The 27,996-nt window shown below is 35.8% G+C and overlaps 1 protein-coding gene across 2 annotated transcripts; it reads left to right on the top strand.

Moving 5' to 3' along the window:
- Positions 1–235: 235 nt before the first annotated feature.
- Positions 236–27,888, top strand: CD226 (CD226 molecule). Of its 2 annotated transcripts, none has more exons than XM_010708707.4 (6): positions 236–484; positions 769–1,107; positions 18,102–18,437; positions 25,497–25,608; positions 26,301–26,361; positions 26,749–27,888. In XM_010708707.4, exons 1-6 carry the CDS (start codon positions 439–441, stop codon positions 26,875–26,877), a joined length of 1,023 nt encoding a protein of 340 aa, XP_010707009.2. In that variant the 5' UTR covers positions 236–438; the 3' UTR covers positions 26,878–27,888. The 2 variants fall into 2 exon arrangements, with proteins under 2 accessions (XP_010707009.2, XP_085076830.1); XM_085220704.1 differs by having other exon boundaries at positions 239–484; positions 18,105–18,437.
- Positions 27,889–27,996: the final 108 nt, after the last annotated feature.

A 27,996-nucleotide genomic window follows, 5' to 3' on the forward strand; every position in this document is an offset into this window, starting at 1 on the left:
AAAAACCCACAAGGTTTTGTGTATAGTATTTTCCTATTTTTAAGGACATTATATTTTTGCAATGACCTCTAAAGTATAGGAACTGTCTTCTCTTTCAGATTTCTTACTCCTTGAACAGCAGACAGATGTTGATTTGGAGTAAATGGCACAGAAGAATTCTATTGGCTTGTTTTGATGAAACCTGAAAATCTCGTCATTTATCATCTACATCAGTTATCATATGGCTGGAGATTCAATAGTAGTGGAAAACTTTTCTCTGAGATAGTTTTAGATATGAATTCAGTGCATCTTTGACGCAATTTTTAGAATGTGAAAGTAAAAAGCTCGTGATGTTTTTCATGTTTCAAAAGTAAAACCTTCCCCCTGAGAACAGCATGTGTTGTGCAGAGACTGCACAAAGCCACATAGCGCCAGTCACTGATTCCAGTGTTCTTTGAGATGGACCATGCAGCTTTCCTTGTTGCTGTTCTCCAACTTTTTAGAAGTAAGATCTCTTTCCTATTCCTAGCTATCATATTTCTTTCCTCTTCTTACATAATTACGGATATGATCACAACTCACAAGTGTGCCATTGTGTGCTTCAGACAAATATTAACTCTCCAGTCATACTCATACATTAGAAATAGTTACAATATCGGGGGGTAGTGGCTATTTTTAATGAATATTTTCTTCAGAATTTTACTTCTGGTGCTGCTAATGTCATTTCTGAGTTTTGCTATAATTTCAATTTTTAATAATGTTTATAATCAAACTGAATGTATTTCTTAGTTTTAGCCAGTGTGGAAGGAAGGTTTGTGGATTCAACTATAAATCTTTCAGAGAAGATGAAACTGGAATGCATATATCCAAAAAAAGCTGTGATAACACAGACATCCTGGATGAAACAAAATGGAAGTCATAAAGAAAATATTGCCGTCTTGCATCCTATCTATGGCATACATATTGAAGACAAATACAGAGGAAGAATATATTTTGAAAATACTTCTAGGGAAGACCAATCCTTATCCTTCAACAAGAGTACTTTGGAAGATGTTGGTCTTTACTTTTGCTCCATTGTAACTTACCCAGATGGAGTCTCTGAGAAGATAATAGAAGTTATTCATCCAGGTAAGGAAATTTCTCATCACTTTTTTAATTTCTGATATACCCAATACAGAAATTTATGCAAATTTAGGGAATATCTGGCTCTGTAACTTTTCAATTATACTGCACATTTAAATGGATTAATTTGGGTGAAAGTACAAAAACATCAGGAAATAATTATTTTGCTCTAACAAAAGTTTATTTTAAGAGAAGTAGGAAATGAGTGGAACTGAAGGACACAGTTGTATGTCACAGTACCAGTTTGTCACATGCCAGACTTTAGATAGCAATGATCATTTCAAAAGTGCATTTCTATAGTCTGTAGGATCTCCTTAGAGAATTAATTAAACCTTATAACTGCCCATGGAGGGTAATGGATTTTTATTGCTGTGCTTTATAGTGAGGATGCTACTGTGCACTGGTTTCAAAACTAAGAAAAACAGAAAAATGAACAAACAAACAAAACAGCAGCAATAACAAAAAACAACAAGTGAAAACATTTATGAATGGTGTGGCAGCAAAAAAAAAAAAAAAAAAAAAAAAAAAAGAGGGACATTTAAATGAAGAAGAATGAGCTTTTCTTTAAAAGGAACCTGCTTGAAGGTGGAAAAAGGAAGAAGGAAATAAAAAGATCAGATTCACTTATGCCTATGTACTTTCTGTACAGGTGCTCATGTACTTTCCAGAGGCTCTCTAACTATCTGACTCATCTGATTTGATTTCTTTTCCAATTCTGAGTGAGAAAGAGAAGAAAAAAGCCTTTTCAAGTATTTTTCTATGCATGTCCATTCAGTATTGGTCAACTGACAACTCTGGTGCAAGGTACAGAGATTCCCTGATGACAGGAGTGGAACTGCAGTCATTTAGTCCTTAGAAGTTCATTACACACAAATGATAGAACAACCTTCAGAAGACAACTGGTTTTGATCATTGATTTATTGGTTTGATACAGTGAATGTAAAGATAACCTCTTTCTCATCATCCCGAGTGGAAATAGACGTCATTCAATGTTTTATTTTATTTCATAGTTAGGAGAGAATGAGTTGGAGTTTAGTTCTGTTTCTTTCTGTTTGAAAGAAGATTAAAAATAATTCCTAGCCTGATCCCTCTGAATCTTACTTTCAAATTTATTTTCTTTAAACTTCTGTTGTTTCAGTGTTACAAATAAATGGGTGAGCTGATATTGTAGTAGATATGTAATTTAAATAATTTCGAGCTACATTGTTCCTACCTTCACCATTGAAGACTTCTGAAACTTGAAACTTGATTTTAAACAATAATTTTGGTAATGGAAAGGGGATAGGAATCTATATCTGCTTTCCTTTCTGTATTAGCTTTTTATCACTAAACATGGTTGCTTATCAAAGCAGAAATTAAGCCAGACAAATTATTGTCCTGACTTAAAAAAAAAGCTATAGTTCTACTTCTTTCAGATTAGTTACACAAGTTATTTCAGAACTGAAATTATTTCTGCCTTTGTAGTCCACTAGCATACTCATACAATTCAATTATTTGCATGGAGAGGAAATGTCCATCTGGTGGAAGAATTAAAAAAGTCCCTTAGGGTAGGCTTGCAGTTCAGATCACAGCTCCTCAGCTATGATTCCTCGAGTATCTTCTCTGACTGGTTGCTTTAGCCTAGCATCTATTTTATTGTGTAAAGGAATAACTTTTGGAAACAGTACCTCTAGGTTTCTCTGTCAGTCTGTTCAGTGTTAATATAACTCTAGGCATTAGAAACATTTTTTTTAGTTGCATTTAAATAATCCAAGATCAGGAGATTCAGGTTGTTATTTACAAAAAGCAGTAGACAAAGTAGATCTCTTCTGTGGCTCTGTTTAACCAGAGTTCTGGCAGTGAGCTGATTTAATAAAAAATAAGTTAGATGCAATAGAGGTCTGCAAGTTCATTTAGTCCTTTTTGTCTGGCCAAAGAAGTACTGTCCTCAACTATTTGTATCTGAATTTGTAGTTAGTTAGGCAGTGAGTTTCCTTTGGTTTCTGTCTGTCAGTCTAATACTTATATTAGGTAATTCACTTAAAGATTTCAGCACACTATAAACCAAACAAAAAAATTATCATTTATCAGAGTTACATTTTTTAAATGATAATGTTGGATATAATATTCACTATTTAGGATACCTCACTTGATTGGAGAACTTTAATCCTCAAAACTAAAACATCCATATTTCTAGTGTATATATCTAATCTTGCTACAAAAAAAAAAAAAAAAAAAAAAAAAAAAGATAATATGTTGAATAGAAGTAAATCTTTTCCCATTTAAAGAATTGAAGTTTCTCAGAACAGGAAAAATCAATTTTGCTCAGCTCCCAGTAGATGCTCATAAACAAGATCTTTACACCCACTGATCTGGAGAAAAGGAAGTGTATTAACAGCAAAGATGAAACATTACAGCTTCAATCTACTCTGCAAATTAAATATGTTATTAAAAACAGATCTTGGAGAAGGCATTTTTTAATGTAGTGGTTATAGAAGAATTGTTATTAGTCAGGCTTTATCTACCTTTTAATACTGTATTCATCAGTAATAAATATCTTAAATTCCCTGGATGACACCTTGCTTTGATTGAATCAACAGTAAACTTCAGTTCTGCTTCCATGCTGCCAGTATTTCAGCTTGCTGCTGATAGCACATGTATAATTTTTCTTCTTATTTGTCAGCTGGCAAAGTTAGGACATTGGTGTTTGCTTTGAAAGTTTTTGTATTCTTCACCAGGGTGAGAGCTTAGAGAAAGCTAAGTGTTAGTCTCATCCTTTCAGCAGGAGGAGATCTGTCTCTGTAGGATGAATATACACTATTTGATAGTTAAAGTTCAGGAAAATGAGGTGCTTTTAAAGGAATTTTATATTCTTTGTTATACACAAATCTGTCCAAAATACCAGAAAAACCATTTTAGAGGTTATTAAAATGGCTTTTGAATTATACTGCCCTCTTTAGTTTTTGGATTTATTTATTGATATAAAATAAGCATGATTTTTTAGAAAAACACTAATTTGCCTTTACTACCCCAGCTAAATGAGCAACTCACTGTAAAATCCATTTCTTCTGTTTACAACAGTAAATCAACAAATCTTTAATAGAATAAATTGCATTATTGCATTATACTTAATGCTTCATAATTTATGTTTTTACTTTTCAAGATTGGTTGATTAAGCTGAAGTTGGAGCTGTCTTTCAAAGGATTCAACTTTGTGGGCACTAAGTTCAAAATGAAATATAAGCTTTCTTATATTTCTTTTTGTGTGGTATATTCACACAGGTGAATTTAAACTGATAATATTAAGTTTTCTATGTTAACCAAAACTGAAACCTGGATTATAATTTAATTTGCGCTACCTTGCCATTTAGAAGTTTCAGATTTTATCTGTACTGACTTATTACTCTATGGAACACAGATATTCCTGCTAAATTACATAGGTAAGTATGTCAGTGAGGAATTTGTGTCACAGACTTCAGTGAAAGCAAGCAACAGAATATAGATGTAGACATCAGATTTCAGAATTTCTTCGAATAGAAAAATAATGTAAATAAAATAATGACATTCAGCAATATAGTCATGACGGAGATTCTTTACCAGATTAAGGTGTAAAGTGAAATGTTCTGCAAATGATAACAATATACAAAAATTTGCATAAAGTGTCATGGATAAACTGTTTGTTTACCCAAAAAGGAATACTTCTGCACTCAAATGGTTCAAAGTTGCTCTGGTGTTTCATTACTCTTAATTAAAAGATCAAGAATCAGATTCTGCTTTCCCAAGCTCTTTGTATAGTTTAAAAAAAAAAAAAAAAAAAGTGAGTACAAAGTGAACATAATTGGTATGACTCTGATTTGTCAACATTTTTTTCATTAGAACTTTAGGGACATCAAGTGTTAATGCTTAATGAGTAAATATTTCATAGTGTCTCACCACTACAGTACCATTGAGCAACACAGAAGTGCTAGCAGCCTTTAACATTATATGAGACTAATCAGTTAGAAAAGTTTGGGGATCATGATGATTAAGAAATAAAGAAAAAAAAAAATAAAGAAAGAAAGAAAGAAAGAAAGAAAGAAAGAAAGAAAGAAAGAAAGAAAGAAAGAAAGAAAGAAAGAAAGAAAGAAAAAGTTTTATGTGCAAACTTCCACATTTACAATTTTTCATACTTAAAGATGTTATTAACTGAATCAAATTTCAAGAGATTAGCATTGTAGGAGAAGCAGCAAAACTCTTTTTTACAACTTTGCTTACTCTCTGATCACGGAAAACCTCTTCACCCCACCATGCGATAGATAGGGTGAGCTAGCTTCATTTTCCACCACAGAAAAAAAAATTAAAGAGAGGAAAATTTAATCCTGGATAAGGAATGACTGACTTGCCACAATGACCAAAAGTCCTGAGAAATGGAGAAGGTTATAGCTCTCATTACAGATGCCTTTTCTTGGAATACTATCGCTGACAGCTGGAAGACCCTAGAAGTGGTGATAAATCAGCATTTAGAGCAATTTTTGACACAATTGTTGTAGCAATGGATTTTGTTTTTCGTTTTGTTTTTTACCAGATCTGATCTCAAATTGGTCCTTGGGCTGTTTCAGAAGATATAATGAAAATATTAGGACATACTTTGCTCTTTTTTTTTGCCTTTAATTTTTTCTAAGATTTCTAGGATATCTATGAAACACGAGAAAGAGCTCTCCCACGCTGCAAGATGTTACCCATGCTTACTTTATTGATAGTTATTCAGAGATACAGACAGTAAAGCAATAACAGTTGTGGCATAACTGCTTCACATGCTACATAACTACAGGATATTTTTACAAGCCTTTGCAGTACTGAATTCTGTAACATAATTGCAGAGAACTTGAGATTGTTTTCTGCCATCTTTTTTTTTCCTTTTTTAATTTTTTTTTTTTTTTTACTTTCACATCAATACTTTCAAAAAGAATAGTCTATCCCACAGGAAGATATCTGCCAGCTGTATCTATTGCTTCTTTTATCTTGTAATGTGAATGTGCGTGCAGCAGTTTTTGGAAGAGAATTCAAGTGCATTTTTTTCTTAATATTCCTACATTTTATGAGTCACAACCTATACTAAATTAATAGAACCCATACTTTCTGAAAAACTCCTTGCACATTTGGTTTTCGTTTGTTTGTTTATTTGTTTATTTGTTTTTAATGAAAAGATTCTGTAGGATTGGTTACTACTTACAATATTTCACCTTAAGGAACAGTTTAGGGACAATCTTTTTCCTTATATACAGCAATTAGATGTGTATGACTGAAGACTGATTTTAGGTACCATATAAAATGTGAGGAGCACAGAATAAAGTCATTGCTAATGGAAGAACCATCAGAGTTGGAGACATCACACAGGAATTGTTGAGTTACAAAACATTACATTTCAAATGTTTGCTAGCTAGAAGGGAAAGCATTTAAAATGCAGATTTATTATATATATATATATATATTTGTAATTTTACTTTTAGATGAAAGAACAAAGAAAAATATTGTCAGTCACCATTCATGTACTTAACTGTAGCAAAGAGGTAGAAGGAATTCTGCAATTCTCTCCTGTCCTGTCCTGTCCTGTCCCGTCCTCTCCTCTCCTCTCCTCTTCTCCTTTTTTTTCCTTCTCTAAAATGTTTTCAGAGAAAGGAAGCATTTCCAATGTCCCCCAGCTGGGACATTGATCCATTTGTTTATGTGGTTCTTTGCCAGAACTGTCTTAAATCCTTTGGTTCTTCTTTAATTTATCAATGCAAGAGATATTTATATTTGAAGAGACTATTCTCAGTAGTTTACTTTCAGCTAGATACTAAAATATTTCTAGTGATTTATGACTTTAGAAAGTGATGCTATGTACTAATGGAAAACATTATTTTGACAGTCTCAGTAACTTTTACTTCATGTAACATGAATTATGCATGGCTGCATAATTTTTTATTGTTAAACTATTTGAAATTGTTTTATTTTATTTTTTTTTTATTTTAATTAATGGCTAAATTTTTGGCTCTGTAGTCAGTGACAATTGACCGTTTGTTCAGGGGATGTCTTGCTAGCAGCTTTGAATAAGAATGGAAGTTCTTTACAATAGAGTATTTAAATGCCAGCTGTACCATGAAGTACTCCTATATTTTAAATAGAGTGATCAACCTCTTCTATGATAGCAGAGACAGAGCTTTTCTATTCTTAGCTAGTGTGATGATATCCTTGCCACTCAGCCCTTACTTCTTTATTAATGTTCTTCTGCCTGCCAGAAGCAGTACAATGTATAGATTTTTTTTTTCAAGTCCCTATTCACCTGAAATAGCTTGCTTTCTATTTATCTCTGTCTCAATTTAGATTGTGATTCATAGGTCTACAGTGAAACATTATCATCCCTTTAAAGGACACAGAAACAAGAACTAGCCCTGAGGGATCTTCATTCCTCAGCTCTTAGACTCTGAGCTCCCCAGAGCAAGGGCTATCTCTGTATTTTACACAGCGTCAACCACACTATCAGCACCTAATTAAAAAGAAAGAGGATGGAGCCAAGAAGAAGCTGCCTTTTTCATACCTCTGCTGTGGTTATTGACCTGTTAAACATTGCTTTTCTTTCTTTTTAATTTCTGTGCTGAATTGAGGATTGGATCTCCCTTCAGTAAAAATGGCTGGGGGGGGGGGGAAAAGAAAGCCTGCTTGGAGCAGAGCAGAAGGAAAAGCTTCCCTTCTGGAGAAAAAGCTTATATCAAAACAAATTACAAAAAAAAGTGGAAAAATCAGGTTGGAAAAGACTTTGCAAACTCATCTCATCCATCTCTATTCTGAGGAAGTATAAGCATCATCTGTAACTAATTCCCACATTGGAAATTTATGCATATTTTTGCATAGTTATTCTAGTGCTTAACCACCCTTGGAATGAGATTTTTTTCCCCATTACATCTAGCCTAGATACATCATGTTTAATATAAAGCTTATTCATTTTAGTACTTCCCTTTGAAAAATAGAAGGAAGGCTCCCATATTGTCAAAATTCAGTCATCCCTCTGTTCTAAACAAAAATAGTTAACTTTCCTTCTTAGCTCATTCTTCTGAATTTCACTATTCTTAAATTCATCAGAATTGTCTCCAATTTATATATTACTTTCTTAAAATAAATCAGCTAAAAAGTTCCTGCTAAAGCCTCAGCATTACTGAATGAAGCTGAATATTGTCCTTTATCTTGCCTTTATATAAACCATATATATGGTTTATATAGATGAGAAAAAAATATCTTCCAGAAACAGAAAATATGATTTTTGTTCTATTTGGCGAGCAGTCAGTTATAACATGCAGACCCTTTTATTCAGCACTGTTTATTGTATTTTTGTGTGTGTGTGTGTGTATGTTGTTTTTGTTGTTTTTATTTTTTTTATTTTTTTAATAATAATTCTTGTTGGCTTTTAAGAATGAAAATAATAGTAAGTACTCTTAGTTTCTCTGTTTGTATCAGAGTGTGCAATGTTAAGGAAAAATCATCTATGAGGAGTAGTGCTCTTTACCAGTGTAAGATAGATAAAGAGTTGGTTTATATATTCCCTCTTAGCATTTCTTAATGAACACAATTTTTGTGTTCAATGGATACTACAGTTATTAACTGATGTATGATAATTTGAAGATGAGTCTCACTTCTGAGTTGTTCATCTATTGGTGCTATTTGCTCTTTGTTGTGTTTTATCATCAAGGACCCTTTTGGAAGATCATGAACCATTAAAAAGAAACAGAATCCAGATGAGCAAGTGGGAAAAAATCACCTTTCCCATTAGGCTGGTTAGTCTCAAAACTGGTGAGAGGACCCTTAACAGGACAATAGGAAAGTCAGATGGCAACCCACGAATGAAAGAAGTTGGCTGGGTTGGGATGACATGTAAGGGCAAAACCTTGAAAACAACAAATCAAGGCAGAAGGATGGCCTTCTCAAATGAGGTGTGTGCACTCAAATGAGGAAATGCTGAGGGGCAGCATTGTGGGGAAGCTCTCATACATTTTTTGGAAACCTGCATAACCATCTGAAGTTTCTGTTTCCCTGTAGGGGAAACAAACAAGGAATCAGAACTCTATGTGTAGCTACAAAGCTATGATCTCATTAGGATGGCTTCCATTACTCATGTGCTGCAATGGATGGATACAGGCTCTTTAGAAAGAATGGGCCAAATTAGCAAAGAAGAAATGGAGAGAAGGGCCTGGAGCACCTCTCTTATGAGGAAAGGCTGAACAAACTGGGTCTGTTCAGACTTGGGAAGAGACAACTGAGAGGGGATCTGATAAATATCTGTAAATTTCCAAGGTGCGAGAGGCAAAGGTACAAGGCCAGTCTCTTTTTAGTGGTGCAGGGAGATAGAACAAGGGGAATTGGCCACAAGCTGAAGCATAGGAAGTTCTGCACAAATGTGCATAAGCACTTCTTCACAGTAAGGGTGATGAAGCACCAGAACAAGCTACCCAGAGAGGTTGTGGAATCTCCTTCTCTGGAAACATTCAAGACACACCTGGATGCCTACCTGTGCAATCTGGTCTAGGGAGCCTGCTTTGGCAGCAGAGTTGAACTAGATGACCTCTAGTGGTCCCTTTCAGCCAAAATTTCAATTCTGTGATTCTGCGTTGCCTTTTATGCAAGAAAGCAGTGGGAATGCAGGAAACTCTACTTACTAGAGGATGACGAACCATCTGAGAACCTATGGGTTGGGAATAGTGGGCAGACGAACATGGGTTATGCTATGGTGGGTGTCTGCTACCAATGTCCTTGCAAGGAGGAAGTACATGAGGAGAGAATACAGGAGGAAGCTTGTCGTTCTCTCATCCTTGTCAGAGAATTAAACTACCTGTGTGGAGAAACATAGCAGAGTACAAGAATTCGTGGAGGTTTCTAGAGTGCAGAAATGATAAATTCTTCACACAGATGATTAAGTAGCTGGTGAGGATGCACTATGTTAAACATTAAACTTAGAAAAAAGGAAGAATGTGTTGGAATTCGAAGGTCAGGGACAACCTAGCCTGCAATGACCATGCAATGTTGGAGTTCATGATCCCATTAGAAGATGATAAAAGTGAAAAAATAAGATCTTCTGGGCTTCAGAAAACTAGACTTTGCCCTGTTCAGGCATCTGCCTAGAAGAATCCTATGGATGATGAAGAAAAACAGGCTATGAGAGAGCCTGCTGATTATTAAGGATAACCTCCTCCAATGGTCCATCAAGACAAGAAGGAAATTGAGTAAGAATGCTAGAAATCCTGCATGAAACATGCAGGAATGAAGTTAGGAAGCTAAAAACTAACTTGGAATTGAGTAAAGTGAATTCAATTATAATTTATTTTATTTATTTATTTACCTAACTATATTTATTTATGTATTCTGTAAGTATTTCCCTGGCTTCATAAGACAAAAATACTTACACTTCCCAGCTACTAATCCCTAATTCTATGCCACTGCAGTAACCACTGTGAAATTCAACTTTATTAACGTATTATATCTAGTATCAACCTTTACTTCTGTGACACCCAGATCTAGATTCAGATGTTTTATTACTTTTACTTTTTTTTTTTTTTTTAAAGAAACTTTAAAGAATATGTATGAAATTTTGAGATAATGGTGTTTGGAAATCATCAGTGTTTGCAAGTCCAGAGGGCAACAGAAAATGTATATTGACAACTTCAATATACGTGAAATATGAAATTAAGGATATATATCATTAATTTATCCAAGACAGACAATGTTTCATTTGGAAAAATATGTTTTAGGTTATGAAATGAACAGAAGTAGGTGAAAAGATGTATTATAGATTCACATAGTTTTCTCATCCAACATTTTTCCCAAGAAGTAGATCTTCTTTCTACTGTTCATATTTCTAATTATGAACTTTTCTTTCAGGTGGTCTGTCTGACAGGCAATATAATTTATAATTCAATAAAGACAAAAAAAAATAAAAATGAAGAGGAAATAAGCAGCATAGAATGTTGATATATTGATTTCTTTACATTCCTACCTGGTTCCAAACTGCATAACAAACTTATTATGAAATATTTCTCCAATATATATTCAGTTCACGAAACAATCCATTAAAATAATAGTTATAGTTATGTTCTGAGATGCAGGGGAAAAAAAAAAAGACATCTTCATCTAACACTCCCAGGCATTACAGACATTATAACATTTGTGGGGCTAGGCTGTGTGGGTATGTGTATACATTGTCCGCTTTCTAGCATTGGCTTTTCCTCCTGAGAAATATTTGTCTTTATGAGCTATTTTTACATTCACACTCTTTCCCTTCCCCTCTCCCCCACCTTTTCTATCCTGTATGGCTTCAATTGTGATGCACTGTGTTCTACACTGACAGCCAAAGGAGCCAACCACACCCTGAGGTGCATCAGGCCCAGCAAGGGGAGGGATTATCTCACTCCACTCTGTGCTTTGCGGCCTCACCTTGAGCATGGAGCTGTGTCAGGGGAAGGGCAGTTAGGGGTTAGGGGAAGGGTCTGCAACAGAGGGCGGTGGGCATGGAACAGGCTGCACAGGGCAGTGGGCGTGACCCCAAGTGCCAGAGTTCAGGAAGTGTTTGGGCAACAATCTCAGACATAGGGTTTGATTTTAGGTGGTCCTATATGGAGCCAGGAGTTGGGTTTGGTGATCCTTGGGTGTCTCTTCTTGCTTGGGATAATCTATGATTCTACCTCTGATTCTCCCTCTTATAAGATGTGAGCAATGAAGCACAAACCTGCACACAGGGATATGTGCACACACACATGCATGCACATACTTATGATGTGACATGCATTTTTCCAGTATAGCATTTATTATTTTCAACCATTTTGATAAAATAATAAGCAATAAGTGAAGGCTAGGACAGTATCCTCGGTCTTTCCTAGAACTCCTATTGTGAGTAAATTCCCTTTATTCTGAACTGATTAAATTCCTGGAGAGAGCGAAAATCTGAAATTCTGACCTCTTACACCATTAAGAATCTCCTGCAGGCAAATCCTGGCATAATGCATTTTCTGTTCCTCTTGGATAATCTATTTCCTAACAATCAAATTCTTCTGGCTCAGAAATGTTTGTACTTGAATAGCAGATTATTTTCTTACTCTTATTGGCACCATACTCTCTCTCTGACTTCTTTCTTTCCTTGCTCAGTTCAGTTTTAAAGACTGAGTAAAATAACAAGGAGTTGTGCAGTATGCACAAACAAACTTGAGTTAGAGGTGATTTAAAATTGGGTACTAAGTGTCTATAAAGTCACAGAGAATTAATAACTGGTACAGATGTATTCACCAGATTGTTATAATATAATTTAAAATTACATTGTAAATGTATAGGGGTGTTAAAACTTTTAGCTCTTACAATCTAATACTCTCTGTAACAAAAATACATCTTTTTCGAACGTGGCACTAGTGATGATTATAGAACTTGAGCCAATAACTCATAAGAAATCAAGATCTTTACCTGCTCCAACTTATACAGTAGCCAAATATCCCCATTTTTCTTTTTCATTAAAAAAAAAAAGACAGTTTATTTTTTAGAGACAGAATTATGTGGCACGTGCACACAAGATGTTAGTTTGGGAGCTAAAAGCAATTCCAAATCTAGAATATTGAGGAAAGGTGAAGGGGTCAGCTTTGAAGTATTTTTTCATCTAAAAGTTGATTTTCTTGAAGGTAGAAATCCCTGCAGAAAGTTCATCTTCATAAAATTTTGAGACTACTTTTCATCTATGATTTCTTTTGTCACTCCTTATTATAAGCAGTGGAAGACAACAGTGTACACAAACAAAGCTTCATCAAACCTGGGAACTTGTCTTTGTGATGGAGCTAAGTTAACTTTGCAGTTTTGGAAAATCTCCTAGGCTCATTTGCTGTTTCTAGTGGAAATTAGTACTTCCTAAGGGTAGCAGCTTTAAAGATGGCTTTGATATCAGCAGTTTGAGCAGTATGAGCTTGTCCTGATCTAGAGATCTGAGAAGAGCACAGAAAACATCTGTGTTCTGGAATGGTTGAAGATATGGTGTGAGTTACCATGTTCATTTCTCATCACTGTGCACGTTGGTCAGCAGCGACTGATGTCAACAGTGTAACTCTAGTGCTGCTAGTCCTTAGGCCTCTGCTTAAACTTAATGCTTCAGCAGAGAAGCAGAAATATGCAAAGCTGTAAAAGTATTTCTTTCAATTTTTCAGCATTTTATTTTGCTCTATTAAAACTTTGTCTTTCTGAAGTCACAGTACTAATGTTTAAGTATGAATAATATTTTGTTAATAGCTTTAAAGTAGAAGGAATCATAGAATATCCTGAGTTGGAAGAGATTCACAAGGATCATCAAGCCCAACTCCTGGCTTTAAGCAGGACAATCCAAAAATCAGACAGTATGACTGAAATTGCTGTCCAAACACTTCTTGAACACAGCTTGGTGCTGTGACTGCTGCCCTGGGCAGCCTGTTCCAGTGCCCAACACCCTCTAGTGAAGAACCTTTTCCAGATATCCAACATGAACCTCCCAAAAATGTATGACATAGATATTTTTGTAATCCAGAGTAAATCTCTAGAGTCTGATGTAAGATTAGAGGTATGAGACAGGTGATAGTCATGATTAACTGTAATTAAAATGTCACAGACTTTTCACTGACTTTAAAAATAAATGATCTAGCTGAAAACAAGACTAAGTATCTAAGTAACTTTCCAGCGATGAATCACAATGAGCTAATCCTTTCTGAGATCAAAAGACTGAAACAAACAAAAATACCAAACAAACAGAAGTGAATAGGACAGGAATAAAAAGTAGAAAGTCTGAAAATATCTAGTCAAAAGAATGGGGAACAAAATTCTACATAACATTTATTTTGACTTTTAGGAAGAAAAATACAGAATTATTTTGTTTTCCCTCCCAAGTGGGATTTCTTAACTTCATCAATTCTCTGCTGCAGAATTGCAGTTTAGTTGCTAAATCCTTTAAATCCTAAGAAGCTGGTTTGCACTCATTCATGCTTTAGTGTATCTAATATTTACTTTCCAGAAATACATTGAAAGATTATGTTTTTTAAACTATATGTGCTTATTTTTTTCTCTATATATGTCTAATAGACCTGAACCAACTGGAAATATGTGTACTCGCAAAATATGAATGAGATATCATTATACCAAAAAAGATACAAGGAGGGTTTCAAACATGGAGTCCTTATATTTTACTAAGCAAAGAAAAATGTGGCTCCCTCGAGTGCTGTCACCGCCTACCGCTTTCTCTTCAGGGGGAGAAATGACAGGACTGCAGTGGAGGCAGAGCGGACAGCAACAGCTTAGACCAAAATGAGCAGAGGGCAGGGGAAGTCTTTTTATCAGGAGCAATAGCACATTTTTAAAGCATTTCTGAAATGTTGACACGGTGTGACACCTTGAGTTGTGTGCATGCGGGGGCGAAGTTGTGCGGGTGTGCCTTTTTTCCATAGAAATATTTCTCAGAACAGGAGGTGCTCATCCCACGCATACCAGGCTGAAAGCAAAGAAACTGTTCAGAAAGATGCTAAATAAAGCAAGTGCTTAAGCAGAGGAGAAGGAAGATGAAAGAACAGTTTTAATGTGGATGTCAAAATAAAAATGGGACAATTGTTTAAAACAAAAGCCTAAAACATTTGTGTACTTGGAAAATTGAATTAGAAATATATAGGCCTGATTCTCCACTGATTGTCATTACATAATCAAGTTTTGCACAGTTACCATACTGTAAGGATGAAAGTGATTTATATCTTTCATCAGGAGTGCAAATGCCTGAACTTTGCTTCATACTGCCAGGTAAAATAAGCAAAGAATTAAAATCTATCACAATGTTTGTGAAAATAACTATGAAAGAGTGTATAGTGACTTAGAATATAAAAAAATGTTCCTATTTTAATTTGGTTGTTCCTACATAGTTCTCTTAACTTTTAACAAGGCAAGAGTAAATGGCCTCAAGTTGCACCAGGGAAGGTTCAGATTGGATATTAAGAAAACATCTCAGAAAGAACAGTGAGGCAGTGGCTCATGCTGCCCAGGGAAGCAGTAGAGTCACGGTCTCTGGAGGCGTTCCAGAAACATGGGGATGTGGCACTGAGGGACACGGTTAGTGGACATGGTGGAGATGGGCTGATGGTTGGACTAGATGGCATTAGTGGTCTTTTCCAACTTACATGATTTTATGATTCTATGATTATTAGCATTGTATTTATTATATTTAAGTCCAGAAAGTTATACAAATATATTACGACATGCATCCTGGAATATTTTCGCTGAAGTTGCAAGGCAACATCAGCTTTGTAATGTACAGGTTGTGGAACACAATAGTATATAGCAATATTACACATTATTAGGAAGCTGTGATATATTGTTGAACAAATATAACACAGCTAATGAATTAAAAGAACAGATATTCATGATTGTGATTTTCTTGGTTTCTTGATTCACACTCTTCACAGTTTACCATATGTGTAATATGTATTCTTCTAGCAAATGTACAGCAGGGCAGTGGGGAAGAAGGCCATTTTTATGTAGTCCTTGATGCTGCCTTTTTGGATCAGGTGGAATTTCTCTGGAAGGAGGGAGGTACATAATCACAGGTATACATTATAATTTCTCTAATAAGGATGTTTAGATATAAGAAGCACCTTGGCATTGGGGTGACATTGGCAGGAAATGAGTAGGACAGCAAGCACACACACAGGAGCAGATGAGTATGCATGGGGGCTCCCAAGGAGTAGCAGTAGTAGGGTTTGCACATTAGAAGTATAAAGTTTGCACAGTGAAGAGACAAATATACACATTATTTGTCAAGCAGGCAGTTACTGGAAGCCAGTGGAAAGTGGGATAGAAGGAAAGGATCTGACCTGTTAGAATATGATGGTCAAAAGAGAGATGTGATATCAATTCCCTTTTTATTTACCTATTTTCCTTAGCTGATCAGAATCTGCTCTCTGTCTAAAAAATCAGAATAAAGTAAAACTTTATAGTGGCTTCAGGAACATATTTTTTAAGTGTCAAGTACCGTCATATGAATAATATTTCTCTGAGTAAATTCTTAGAATAATAGAATTGTTTGAGTTGGAAGAGACTTTAAAGACCATCTAGTCCAACTCTCCTGCAATGATCAGGTTGCTGATCTAGCCATGCCTTGAGTGTCTTCAGACATGGAACAACCATCACATCCCTGGGCAGCCTGTTCCAGTGCCTCAACACCCTCACTGTAAAACACTTCTTCCTTATATCCAGTCTAAACCTCACCTCTTTTAGTTTGGAATTTTCCCCTTGTCCTGTTACAGCAGACCCTGCTAAAGAGTCTGTTTCTTCCCTTCTTGCAGCCCCCCTTTAGGTACTGAAAAGCAGCTATCAGTTCTCCCCGGAGCCATCTTTTCTCCAGGCTGAACAGCTCCAGATCTCTCAGCCTGACTTATGTCTTCTTTTTGGTTTAATGGATTTCTTTCTTTCCTGTCCTTGTCTATCATTAACTTTCTGTCTCCTTCATTGCAGCCTGCATGGATCTTCAGGTTCTTAATTCATTTTTTTTAGGTAAACTCATTAGACATGGTTCCTTTTCTCTTTCAACATTTCAATATTTCAATCTTTCTAGTCTCCAAAGACAGAAAGAATGTAATTTTTCTGTTCTGTGTTCCATTGATACATTATTAAAAACTGTAGGCTAGACATTTTCATTCCTATCTTTCACTGTTTCATGGAGACCAGACAAGTGTCAGAAGTCAGACTGCCACAGTGAAACTTTCATCCTGCCAACATGAATGGAATCATTTGTTCCTAGATTTAGAGTGGTATTCTTGCCCACATGAAATCCTGCTATCTTTTGCAGCTAGCTTAGAGGCTAGGTAGGTCACTCCATATTGATGATTTCTCCAGCACCTATAATTTTGACAACTTCGATACTACCAGCATTCTGATAATTTACCAGCATTTTTTTCTCCTAGATTTATAATAAAAATATTATACCAAGCAGGATCTAAATTTAGCTCAGTCCTACAGTGGTATGTTCCATCCAGACTTGCTGCAACTGTCCAATTCCATGAATCTGGCTATAAATTCATATTAAGTTTCTGTTTGTTTGTTTGTTTGTTTTTTAACCGATTTTCATGCATTTAATGAATATCAGTTTTCCTATGCACTTTTCTTAATTCTCCTTCATGAATTGCAGTTGTTACCTTACATAAAGGAAAGCACACAAATATATATTAGTGATATTTTTTGACATAAAGACATAAATAAAACACAGAATCTCACTGACCGGTTTGAAAGATCAGTCCTTTTACAGTGTACAAAAAAGCAGTTGGATCATTAATCTTATTCAACATCAAAGTCTTCAAAAAGATGACAGTGCTAGTCCTAACTGCGAAAAATATGCATTACAAAGGTGTTTCTAGAAGCCACATGCTTGTTGAATCTCTGAATACCAGCAACATTGACAAATTTGCTTTGGAAATCTTTTTTCAGTATTTATTTGATGTGTAAACAGTGAATTCTATTACTAAAAACAGAAACTCAGAAAAAGAAAATTTCAGCCTAAATGATTTAAAATATAATACATCTATGATCTGTATATGGCTGTAATCTTGACTTTTTCTGTAAGTCTCCATTCAAATAGCCTGGTTGTCATACAGACTTCTCCTGAGTACAGGAGTGGTAAAGAATATTTTTCATCTTAAATGGTGAGATTTTTGAATTAGAGTTCATAGGCCGGAATGTGATGTAATATAATTTGCTAATACAAGTCCTCAAAGGCACATCAAACTATTTTAGTTTTATAAGCAGTGAAGTGAAGGCAGAGTAAGAATATCACAAGTTTTATGTGGCTGATCCAATAATTTACACTGTTGAATATTTGCTTAAACTGTTAATATATTCAAAATTTATAGATATAGCCTTCTTGAAATGTCAGCACACCTCACAGTTCCATTAAAGCTGTTTGGTCTAGAAAAACACTGAAATAGACTCATATGTAGGTATAAATGACAGTGGGCATTTTTCCTGTTTTTGTTTGTTTTTCAGCAGATGCTTCTGAAATATCTGAGAGACAAAATAATCTGATGTTTGCCAAGCCAGGAGGAAGTGTCACTTTTACTTGCTCTTATGATATTGGAGGTTTGGTGCAGCAAGTGAAGTGGGAAAGGATTAAAGCAGGTGGAACAGATACCATTGTCCTGTGTAACTCAGTAGGAGAGCAAAGATTTGGTTCAGATTTCATAAAACGTGCACTGGTGGATTGCTCTGGTCAAGCAACCTCAACAATTGTCATTCAAAACGTCACAGCTTCCGACTTTACAAAGTACCGCTGCATAGCTACTGGAAGAAATAAAACCTTTGAGATGAGTTTCACCGTGGTTGGTAAGTAAAGAAGGTAGTGGTAAATGTTTCCAGGACCTTCTGAGGCATTAGCATCTTCACCCGTAACAAATAACACTCCAGTAACAATGAGAGTTTATTCAAATGCCACATTCAAATGAGCAGTGTGAGAAAGATGACAAAGTTAACAATCTGTCTGGTTTCCATGGAAATAAGCTGGTTTAGCTTGTCTAGTGTCATAATAGGACTTCAGATCTGTTTGTGAGAAGCTGATTTGATGATAGGAAGGAGACTCTTTGAAAGAGGAGACTGCAGAGTTTGCAGGGGGAGATCAGTGTTCTCCTGAAGACGTGGGGCGGTTCCCATTAACACAATGCACTGCAGGGCATGAACCTTGGTCCTAGGTGAGAGACCGGTCTTCCAGCGGGAGCTAAGGGCAAACTTCTGTTGTAAATGTAGAATCTGTAGAATGGACTGTGCTTTGTTCAAGTAAGGAATTTCCATAGGGGGAGCTGAATAATTCTTCAGGTTTCACTGGGACTATTTTCACAGTTCGATTATAATGGGAGCTTAGGTCTCCATACGTAGACAGATAAAATTAGATTGCTCAAACTGTGAGCTAAATCCCACTTTTAGTTCTATGTTCTGTTGTGACTATAAAAACAGCTCAGTTTTAGTTCTTCTGTGTAGAATGCCTTTTGAAAACAGAGTTCCTGTACCACCCAAGCCCTTCTTCTCCCACTGTAGCATTCAGGCCAGCTCTCTGCTGTCTTTGGTACTGCCTTTGTTAGTGGTAATAAATGAAAGCTGGCAGACATCTGTTTGGCAGCACGTAGAGCTGTGGCATGCAGAATAATGCTTCAGAATATGCTTCATCTCAGATACATATATTGAGAATGCACTCAGGAAGAAAAAGTTTATCTATTTTACTCTGAACACTTGACCACGAAAGTCCATGAAAATGAACAAAATGTGATGAAGCATCAGGTGAATAATTTTTCCCCTCTAAAATTTTTAAACATTCAATTTTCAAAATATTGACTGTATTCATATAATCAAGCATTTGCAATTTGTATAGCAATTAAAATATTTTGTTTGCTCCAAACAAAGTGTTTCTTGTACCAAAACTAAATCAAATAATGAGTTGCCAAACAGCCTCAACTTTATGACCTAACTATGCAAATTCTTTCTAGTTAAAAACAAAATAAAACAAAAAATAAAGAAAGACATTAGATTCCATGCCTGTTTTGATCTTGAAGAAAATTCTATTTATCACAGCTGGTTTTAATACCAGCATAGTTATGCATTACTGTTGGAAAAAAAGGTATGAAACCACTGAAGAAGCTCAAGTGTGATTCAGAAAACAGTTGTCTCCCTCTAAAACGCTCTACATTATGACATACTTTATTTTGCTTTTTTTTGTTATTCCAAAAGAAGTGAAGCATCAAAGATTTCCAATTGTTTGCCTTTAATGTTTAGATACGTTTCGTAATGCATGACTAATAGTTCCATGGGGATATGGAGAAATGCTAAGAGGAAAGCAGAGAGAGGCCAGGTGTCGGCTTCCACAGACCCTGTGAAGACCTTCACTTAGAGTTTCTTACTCTGCTCTGTTGTAGCTTTAATGAAAGTGATGACAGAAACTAGATGTGCTAATTTTTGTGTATGCTTTATCAGTTCAGACACATCATTTTCTTCAGGTAAGTGTTACAGCTAAGCCACAGTCTAGGCTTGGATTTGGTACAGAATTCTTCCAGTGTTTTTATTCTGTTGATATAATTCTGCATGGGTACTGCAAATCTTCTTATCTTGGCCAGTGACAGAGACATTCAGAAATGCAGAGTCTAGGAGCTGGCAGAATAGTTGCGCTGTGAATAGTAATAGGGAGAACTCTGTTTTGATTGAGAGAGAGTAAGAGGAAAAATAATAAACTTTTTGTGTTTATTTTAAGAGAAGCTGTGTATTTAAAGATTCTAAGAATTTCTGAAGAGGAAGAAACTTGTAGGAAAGGAGATATAAAGTAAGGACATGAGATTATCTGCAGAAATATAATAAAACCACAGATTCTGAGAGGTTACACAGTAGAAAAATGAAGCTTACTTCTTGTCTGAAGGTGGAAGTATTATTGCAAGGAGAAATAACATAAAATTCCTGTGAAGAAAAGAAGAGGAATGTAAGAGAACAGATATTTAGGTGTGGGAAAAGCCTTGGCTGCTCTTGCAGTTGTGTCAGTAGAAGTCAGCATGCTTCATTTAATGTTTTTCAACATCAGTGAAAACAAAACCATGGGATCCGTTCAGTATTATTGTCAGCTCTTTCCCACCAAATATTGTTATTATTGTTTAATAGTAACAGAATTTCCAGCTGAAATGGCAGTTCTACAAATCTCTTTTTGACCTTAAAACCTAGAAAACATAAAGTAACACATATGTAAATCAGTGTGGATTTGCCAAACAACAGCTGCAGAAACAGAAGGCTGAGTATTACATAATTATGTAACATGTTCAAGAGACTTCAGATTAATTTCTGTATGCTCCTCACTGTTCTGCTGTTTCTGAAAATTCTGCTAATATGGTCATGTCACCAGATTTCACGTCTGAACCAATTTTTTATTTTTACTTACCATATTTTTCCCTCTGATTAGATTTATTCTTTTCAGCAAGTTTCTGAAGGAAAGAAGCAGATTTCTTATAACTTTGTTTTGGTATGTAAATAGGTATTGGTACATTGGTATATAAAAGAAAGGGAGAATGAAAGAAATTGAAAACATGAAAAAAGCTGTTATTTCATCCTGAAAACCTAAATGTTGTGGAACGATTTAAGTTCAAAATGAAAATTTACGGGCTTTGATCACCTCTCTCTGGCAGCAGCCAGGGAACTGGGCTGACATCTGAGCTCAATGTGTGCAAATACAGAGGCTTGCAGCACAAATGCAACTTTTGGTATTGGCTGGAGATGAAAGAAAAAAGGCATAATGAAGTCACGTTTCTCCCTACTGATTTACCTGTGTTATGGATGGACTTTAAAATGCCACTTCAGCTGTTTCAGGTGGCTGGGTAAGGCTCTGCACTGGTTTCTGGGCCACCACAGACAGTGCCAGCTGGGCAGCCCCTGGGACTACCTTCTGTGCAGTCTGAGACCTGGTGATGTGTGCATGAGGATGATGGATTGAATTTGGATCGTGCCAGTGAGACTTGAGTTAATGATGTAAGGAAGGTCTGTGCCTAATTTTTTTTTTTTCTTTCTGGTTTTGGCTTTGTTCTACTTTTTTTATTGTTACAATTTACAATCATTTTGAACCCATCTATTTTGCATGAAAACTACTGTAAATCACAAAAGCCTTATATGATTGAGCTCTATGCAGAATCTGTGTAGCAACTAATGCCTAAAATGGCTGATAGCAAGCCGCTTTGGTTTCAGAGCACTGCTAAATTTTCTCCAGTGTATTTTAGCTATAAAAGAGCCTTTTCATCTCGAGAACTGCTTCCTGATGCCTTCAGTTTCAGAGAACAGGAACCAAATAATCACAAAGATAACAGGTCAGCATAAGGAAAATGCAGCATTTAGAAAAAAATGACAGATGAAATGAAAAACAGGGCAGCCCTTGTACAGTCACAGCAGGTTATCACACAATCCTTCCAAGCTGGGAGAAAGCAGCAGTACTTCTATGCCACAGAAAATAGACACAACATAATGCTGTTGTAGTGGGTGAGGAGAATCAAGGTATTAGTGAAAGTAGCTTCCTTCTTCGTACATGAATTCTTCCTGTATGCATGCAAGATATCAGTCTGTGTCTGTGGATCTCTACTCAAAAAAGCATTTTTCTCTGAGCAATAATGCAGTCACTCTGGATTTCTATCTTTTACCTGTGGGCAAAATTATTTCAGTGATGTCTAGTTACATAGCTTACATGCCAGATCAGCAAGGCATGTGACAAGCTACATGTAGATATTCTCAGTGCAGTTAAAATCTCTTGTTAGGACAAATAAATGTCTGCCCCATCAGTACTTTCTCCTCAAAACCAAAGCACTAAAGCCTTTGCACAGAAAAGTTTCAGAGTCTTGTAGAGAAAATGCCAAGGCTACAAAGCTAATTGCAGGAGCAAACACTCAGTGATAGGAATTTTACTCAAATCAACATATTGCCTTTGATGAGAACACAAGAGCTAAAGAGACACATGGCAAACCTGTGACATGTTTCTTCAAAACCTAGAATGTTATGTTAAAGTTGGTAATTACAATAGATTTTGTGTTGTTAACAAAAACAAGTGCCTCAGGGAAGGTTTACTTATTAAGATGAGAAAAGGCAAAAGGTCTTTTGAGTTGTTATTGCTTCCAAAAAAATCTAATGACTTCTCTCATCCAAATTTAACTGACAGCTGATAATACCAGTTCTCAAACTCATTCAGTCATAGATTGTTATCTTGACCTGATAAACTGAAGGTGAAATGCCATGAAAAGAAAAAATGAAGTGCATCTTGCTTGGACTGCAGGATGGAGACACTGCTGAAGTCTGGAATTCTATCCACATTCACCCACCCAAAATGATATTAAACATACAGTTTTGAACAGAGTAGTAAAAATTTCTTTGTTGCTTACAGAGTGTTTTCTCCTTATTCCTGTAAGTACTCATTGGCACAGATGAAGGTTTTCTGTGGCAAGTAGCCAAGAACTTGAACAAAATATTTTTTCTTGAAACTGGACATATGCATATGCACTATTTTGTCATTTCAAGCAAGTAGCCATCGAAAACTTGCTGGAAGTAGAGTGTCTACATTTTGTAGTTGTGACAGAAGTCGTTGGTTTGCATAATCAGGTAGCATTCTCTATTGTGTCACATACCTTCAGCAGTGTAAACTTTTGAGAGACTTCTCTTTTCTTTTGAGTGAAGTAATATTGGAATCCAATGATAAGACTCATCTCTATTCAGTATTTTTTTGTTATCCTTTCCAATGAACACATTGATACTAAACAGACATACCTGAGCTGGTTTCAATGGGTAGTTTGATCCAGGAAAAAAGCCAACTGGTGATGGCTCAGCAGATGGTTTGCTGAGATTATTGTCATTACCAGTACCGATTCTTTTTCATTTGTCTTTGAATTAAGCATATAATTTTCCCGTCTATCCAGAATTAAAGCTCTTTGGAGCAGCTGTGGTTTCATCTTCAACTACTCTCTTTCTCTCTACATTGTCTAGACTGTTAAGGAGAGCTAACCTAAGTAGTTATTGCTCACCAATAACTTGCTAGTTTTTATCTGAAAACACAGAACAACTTTGTGTCCGTAAGATATGTTCACTGTCTTGTATTAGGTAATACAAAAGAGCATCCTATGACTTCTTTATACTGAACTTTCCCTTTTTATTGTAGAATCATAGAATATCCCAAGTTGGAAAGAACCCATAAATATCATTGAGTCCTGCTCCTGGCTCCAAGCAGGACCACCCAAAATACAAACCCTGTATCTGAAAGCGTTGTCCAAATGCTCCTTGAACTCGGGCAGCCTGGAGCTGTCATCTGTTCCATGCTTGATCATTCCCTGGTGCAGCACCTGTCCCTAACCCCCAGCTGCCCTCCCCTGACACAGCTCCATGCCGTTCCCTCGGGCCCTATCGCTGTCACACAGAGCAGAGCTCAGCGCTACCCCTCCGCTCCCCGTGAGGAGCTGCAGCCGCCATCAGGCCTCCCCTCAGCCTTCTTTTTCCCGAAGCATCCTCACCTTTTTGTATGCTTGCTTTGTTTTATTGCTACCTGTTGAAAAACTGAAGAATATGCAGGAAATATTTCTTCAGTACATATTTGGACAGACTCACGCTCTCATCAAAACACTGCTATCACGTAAGCTCACTGCAGTTTGCTAGAAGTTTGGGATTATAAGAAGTTGGTAAAATCACCTGACAAAGATGTTTGTGGCTACTGCTAGTCACAAATACACTGTATACTGTGTTTATTAGCTTCTATTTGTGACTGCTTGTTTTTTGTGCTATTTACTCTCAAGCTTGCAGACAACTAGCACAGAGATGCAACAGAAGCAGGAAATAGCGCACTGTGGTGGGCTGCAAAAAGCTGAGTTAATGTTCTGTGGTTTGACATACTTTTTTTCTTCTTTTTTTTTAATGATAGCACTAACTGATGATAAAAATCATACATACTTTAAATGTAAAACTATGTCGAGGACTAGAATTGTGGACTTGCTACGTGACTTTGAGCATATTATATCTCCAGCTTTTTTCACTTGAAAGAATGACTCCCTTTCCACGAGCTTGAATACTTTAAGAATATGTTGACTCATACCTTGAAGATGTCAAGCTCATCTTGACCCCCTCATTATTACATATTGATCTGTAGATTTATTTGATGAAGTGATTCCATATTGGAGAAGACTCCGCATTTGCAAAGCTCAAACTGCAATATATGTAACTTTCCCTATCTCAGTTGTGATTCTCAAAGGAATAATTTTTGCTAATACTGGAACAAATAGGGTGAGTTTCTTGACATCCATCACCAAATTATTTGAAGTACAGGGTTATAAAAAAACTGATCATAACAGAAGAATTTTTTGTGGAAATATTTTTATTAAAAAATGAACAGTTTTGAATCAGAGCTGAAAATAATTAATAAAAGTGTGAAGCACTGAATTCTGGGGCTGAGAAAATGTCTTGTTGCTCATTGAATTACTGCAAGTTCATTATGCATGTATTTTATGAGAAAACCTTTACAATGTCAAGGATATTCATTTAAGTCATCGGAGTGCTTTTATTGACTTTATATTGAGTCACTTATGAATGCTGTTGGACTGCTTTTTCACCACAGGAGGGAATGAGAGGAAAAGGAATATACAAGACATCTCTTGTTTTTTTCTAGTACTGCTGTGCTGTGTTCATTCACCTTCCATCATCTCAGTCGCAGCTTTTGTAAATGCTAGTTCAGCGTAACAAAGGCTCTTCAGAAATGAGGTAATGGTTGTGAGATCTGGGTATTGAGCTTGAGATCCCATGGGATAATGTGTCTACATAATTGTTGATTTTCAGCTTAGTCTATCATAGGAAGTTCATGATGTTTTTTACAAAATTCTAACAATATTTATTACAATCATATTCTAGCAACTTGGGATCACAAATGGTTTATTATCTACATAGCTGGAGGAACATCTGCTGGTGTTTTACTGTTAGTTTTCCTACTCATTTACTGCATCATCACAGCTTATCGCAAAAAGTGAGTAACAAATCAATTTGCTTAATATAGAAGCATGAAGCTATTAAGGTGTTAAAAGCTCTTCTATGCTTATCAGAAGCTATAAAAAATGTAGACTTTGAAATTTAATTTTCTTGCTAAAATTTTAAACTTGAAAAAACTAATCAGTTAAGCAGGTTATGAAATAAGTTGCTTTATTTTTCCCATTACAAGAACAAACAAACAAACAAAAGATATTATTCAAGTTCTTATGTTGGGCTGTTCCTATTTCGTGCATAGAGAGCACAAGTGACATCTTGAGGTATTTTTATATCTTGTAGCTTTTTGTATCTATTGTACACTAATTATATAGTAGTAGTCTGATCCAGAATCACTGCTTCTAATGGAAGGAAATATTGAGTAGAAAAAAATAAATACGTTTATTTCCCCTTCACATCATATGAAGCTTCTGGAATTTGCTGGCAATCTGTCATTGTTCTTGCCTCTGAATGGGAGCTCTTTTGATGTGTCTCCAGACCATTACAAAAGAATGTTAATCTCTTGCATGTTATGGTCTGCATTCAGAGGAAGTCTATTGGATATTATTGATATCAACGGTCAAGTAAGTTACATCAGTGTTATCTCTTCTATGCTGAAATTAAATAGTTTGGACTATATTGTAATACATGATGCATTTCCTTCCATTCTGTTTCTAACTGAATGTGTGTCACCAGGAAGAAGAGGAAGAGGATCACAGAGGCCTTATTTAATGCTTTGTATTGTACTCAGGATGAGGTGAGATTAGCTGGAGTTCCCTCATACTTTGTATTTTGCATATTTTTTAACTTCATCTCTTCTGTATCTTGATGTTTACATTCCCTGAGTTGCATAGTTTACTCTTAAGCTACAGTTGGGAAAAAATAAATATTTCTGCTTATACATTTTCACTGTTCTTTTTTTCTTGATGAAACAATTGTATTTAAAGATTTCTTCTGTGTAGCTCTTTTGGTTTGCAAGATTTGAACTATTTGATTATTGGCAATATTTATTTATTTTTTCCCTCAAGTTGCTAACTTCAAAATTGAGGCAAAAATCCCACCAAAAAATGTATCCTGTCATAATATTTGTATCATTGTCAGAAAAGTCCTTCAACTTTTCCTTTTTCTTTTTAAAATGTTCTAGGCTGGTAACAATTATGCAGAACACAGTTATCACACTACATGGGACATAGAAAGAGGAAAAGAAGAATCATCACTCAGGCCAGCACAGGAGATTTACGTGAACTGCATAAACCTAAGAAATGACAATTAACTTCTTTCTTGTGAATGAAGTAACCCGAGTTCAGGCCATGTATTTGCATGTTGGACTTGATTTGTTTTGCACATGTGAACTACAGAAGGTTAAACTGGCTGCCAAGCATGGCCCAGGCTGCTCTGGCCAGACAGCACAGGTACCCAAGCCAGTCAGGGTGCATCTGCATTATGAGACAGTCTGCAGCAGTAAATGCACCCTTTGATTCATACGTACAAGTGAAGATTATTGGTACTTCCAAAATTTAAACGTTTTTACGCAGTAGGTGCACTTACAGGTAATAATTTTAGAACAACTATGCCGAGCAAAGCAGTATATGTTTAAATTACATTCATTTTGTCAGAGAAAAAATGTCTGATAAGTCTGTGTGGCAAGGTGAGAAAGAAAATGTGTTCAACATTCTCTGTATACATGACTTTCAAATCTTAAAATTGAGAGCATTATAGAACAAAAAATGTCCATGATTTTCCGCACAGGAGGTGTTATCACACTGTTGGGCAAACAGTATTATTCAGTTGGCAAAAGCAAATGTATCAAGGATCCTTGAAGTTAGATTTGAAAGCAGGAAGAGAAACGTGCTGTCTGACAGTGATGTGGTTTACATGCTTCTTGCCACTCATGACAGCTATTCCAGTGCTTACTATTTGTGATACAGAATAGAAACACAGCCCCCAGCCAACACGTACTCTCACACGCATGCACACATATTTTTTTTCTCTCTGTCTTGAATGCTCAGGAGAAAACAAAACATTAAGACTGTTACTGTCAAGTTATATTTAATAATAATTTATTATAAGGTTTAATTGCACAAAAAATAAATGAGAACATGGAAGATACATGAATAAATGATGCAAAGCAGAAAAAGCACGATTGGGAACATTTACAAAACAGTACACATACGTGTGTGGTTGTATGTGTGCATATGTATATATTCTGCTGAAAACTACAGAATGAACCACACAGAAATTGAACAAACAGACAAAAAAAAAAAAAAAAAAAAAAAAAATAGAACTAGAAGGCAGACCTGAGAATTAGGATCTACACATCTTTTGGCCTTTTACAAATCTGCCATATTACTGAAGGATGGAATCCCAGTAGATGAAGATGTTGCCATGAAAG

This window comes from Meleagris gallopavo, chromosome 3, assembly GCF_905368555.1.
Source record: "Meleagris gallopavo chromosome 3, MGAL_WU_HG_1.1, whole genome shotgun sequence".
NCBI classification, from domain to species: domain Eukaryota; kingdom Metazoa; phylum Chordata; class Aves; order Galliformes; family Phasianidae; genus Meleagris; species Meleagris gallopavo.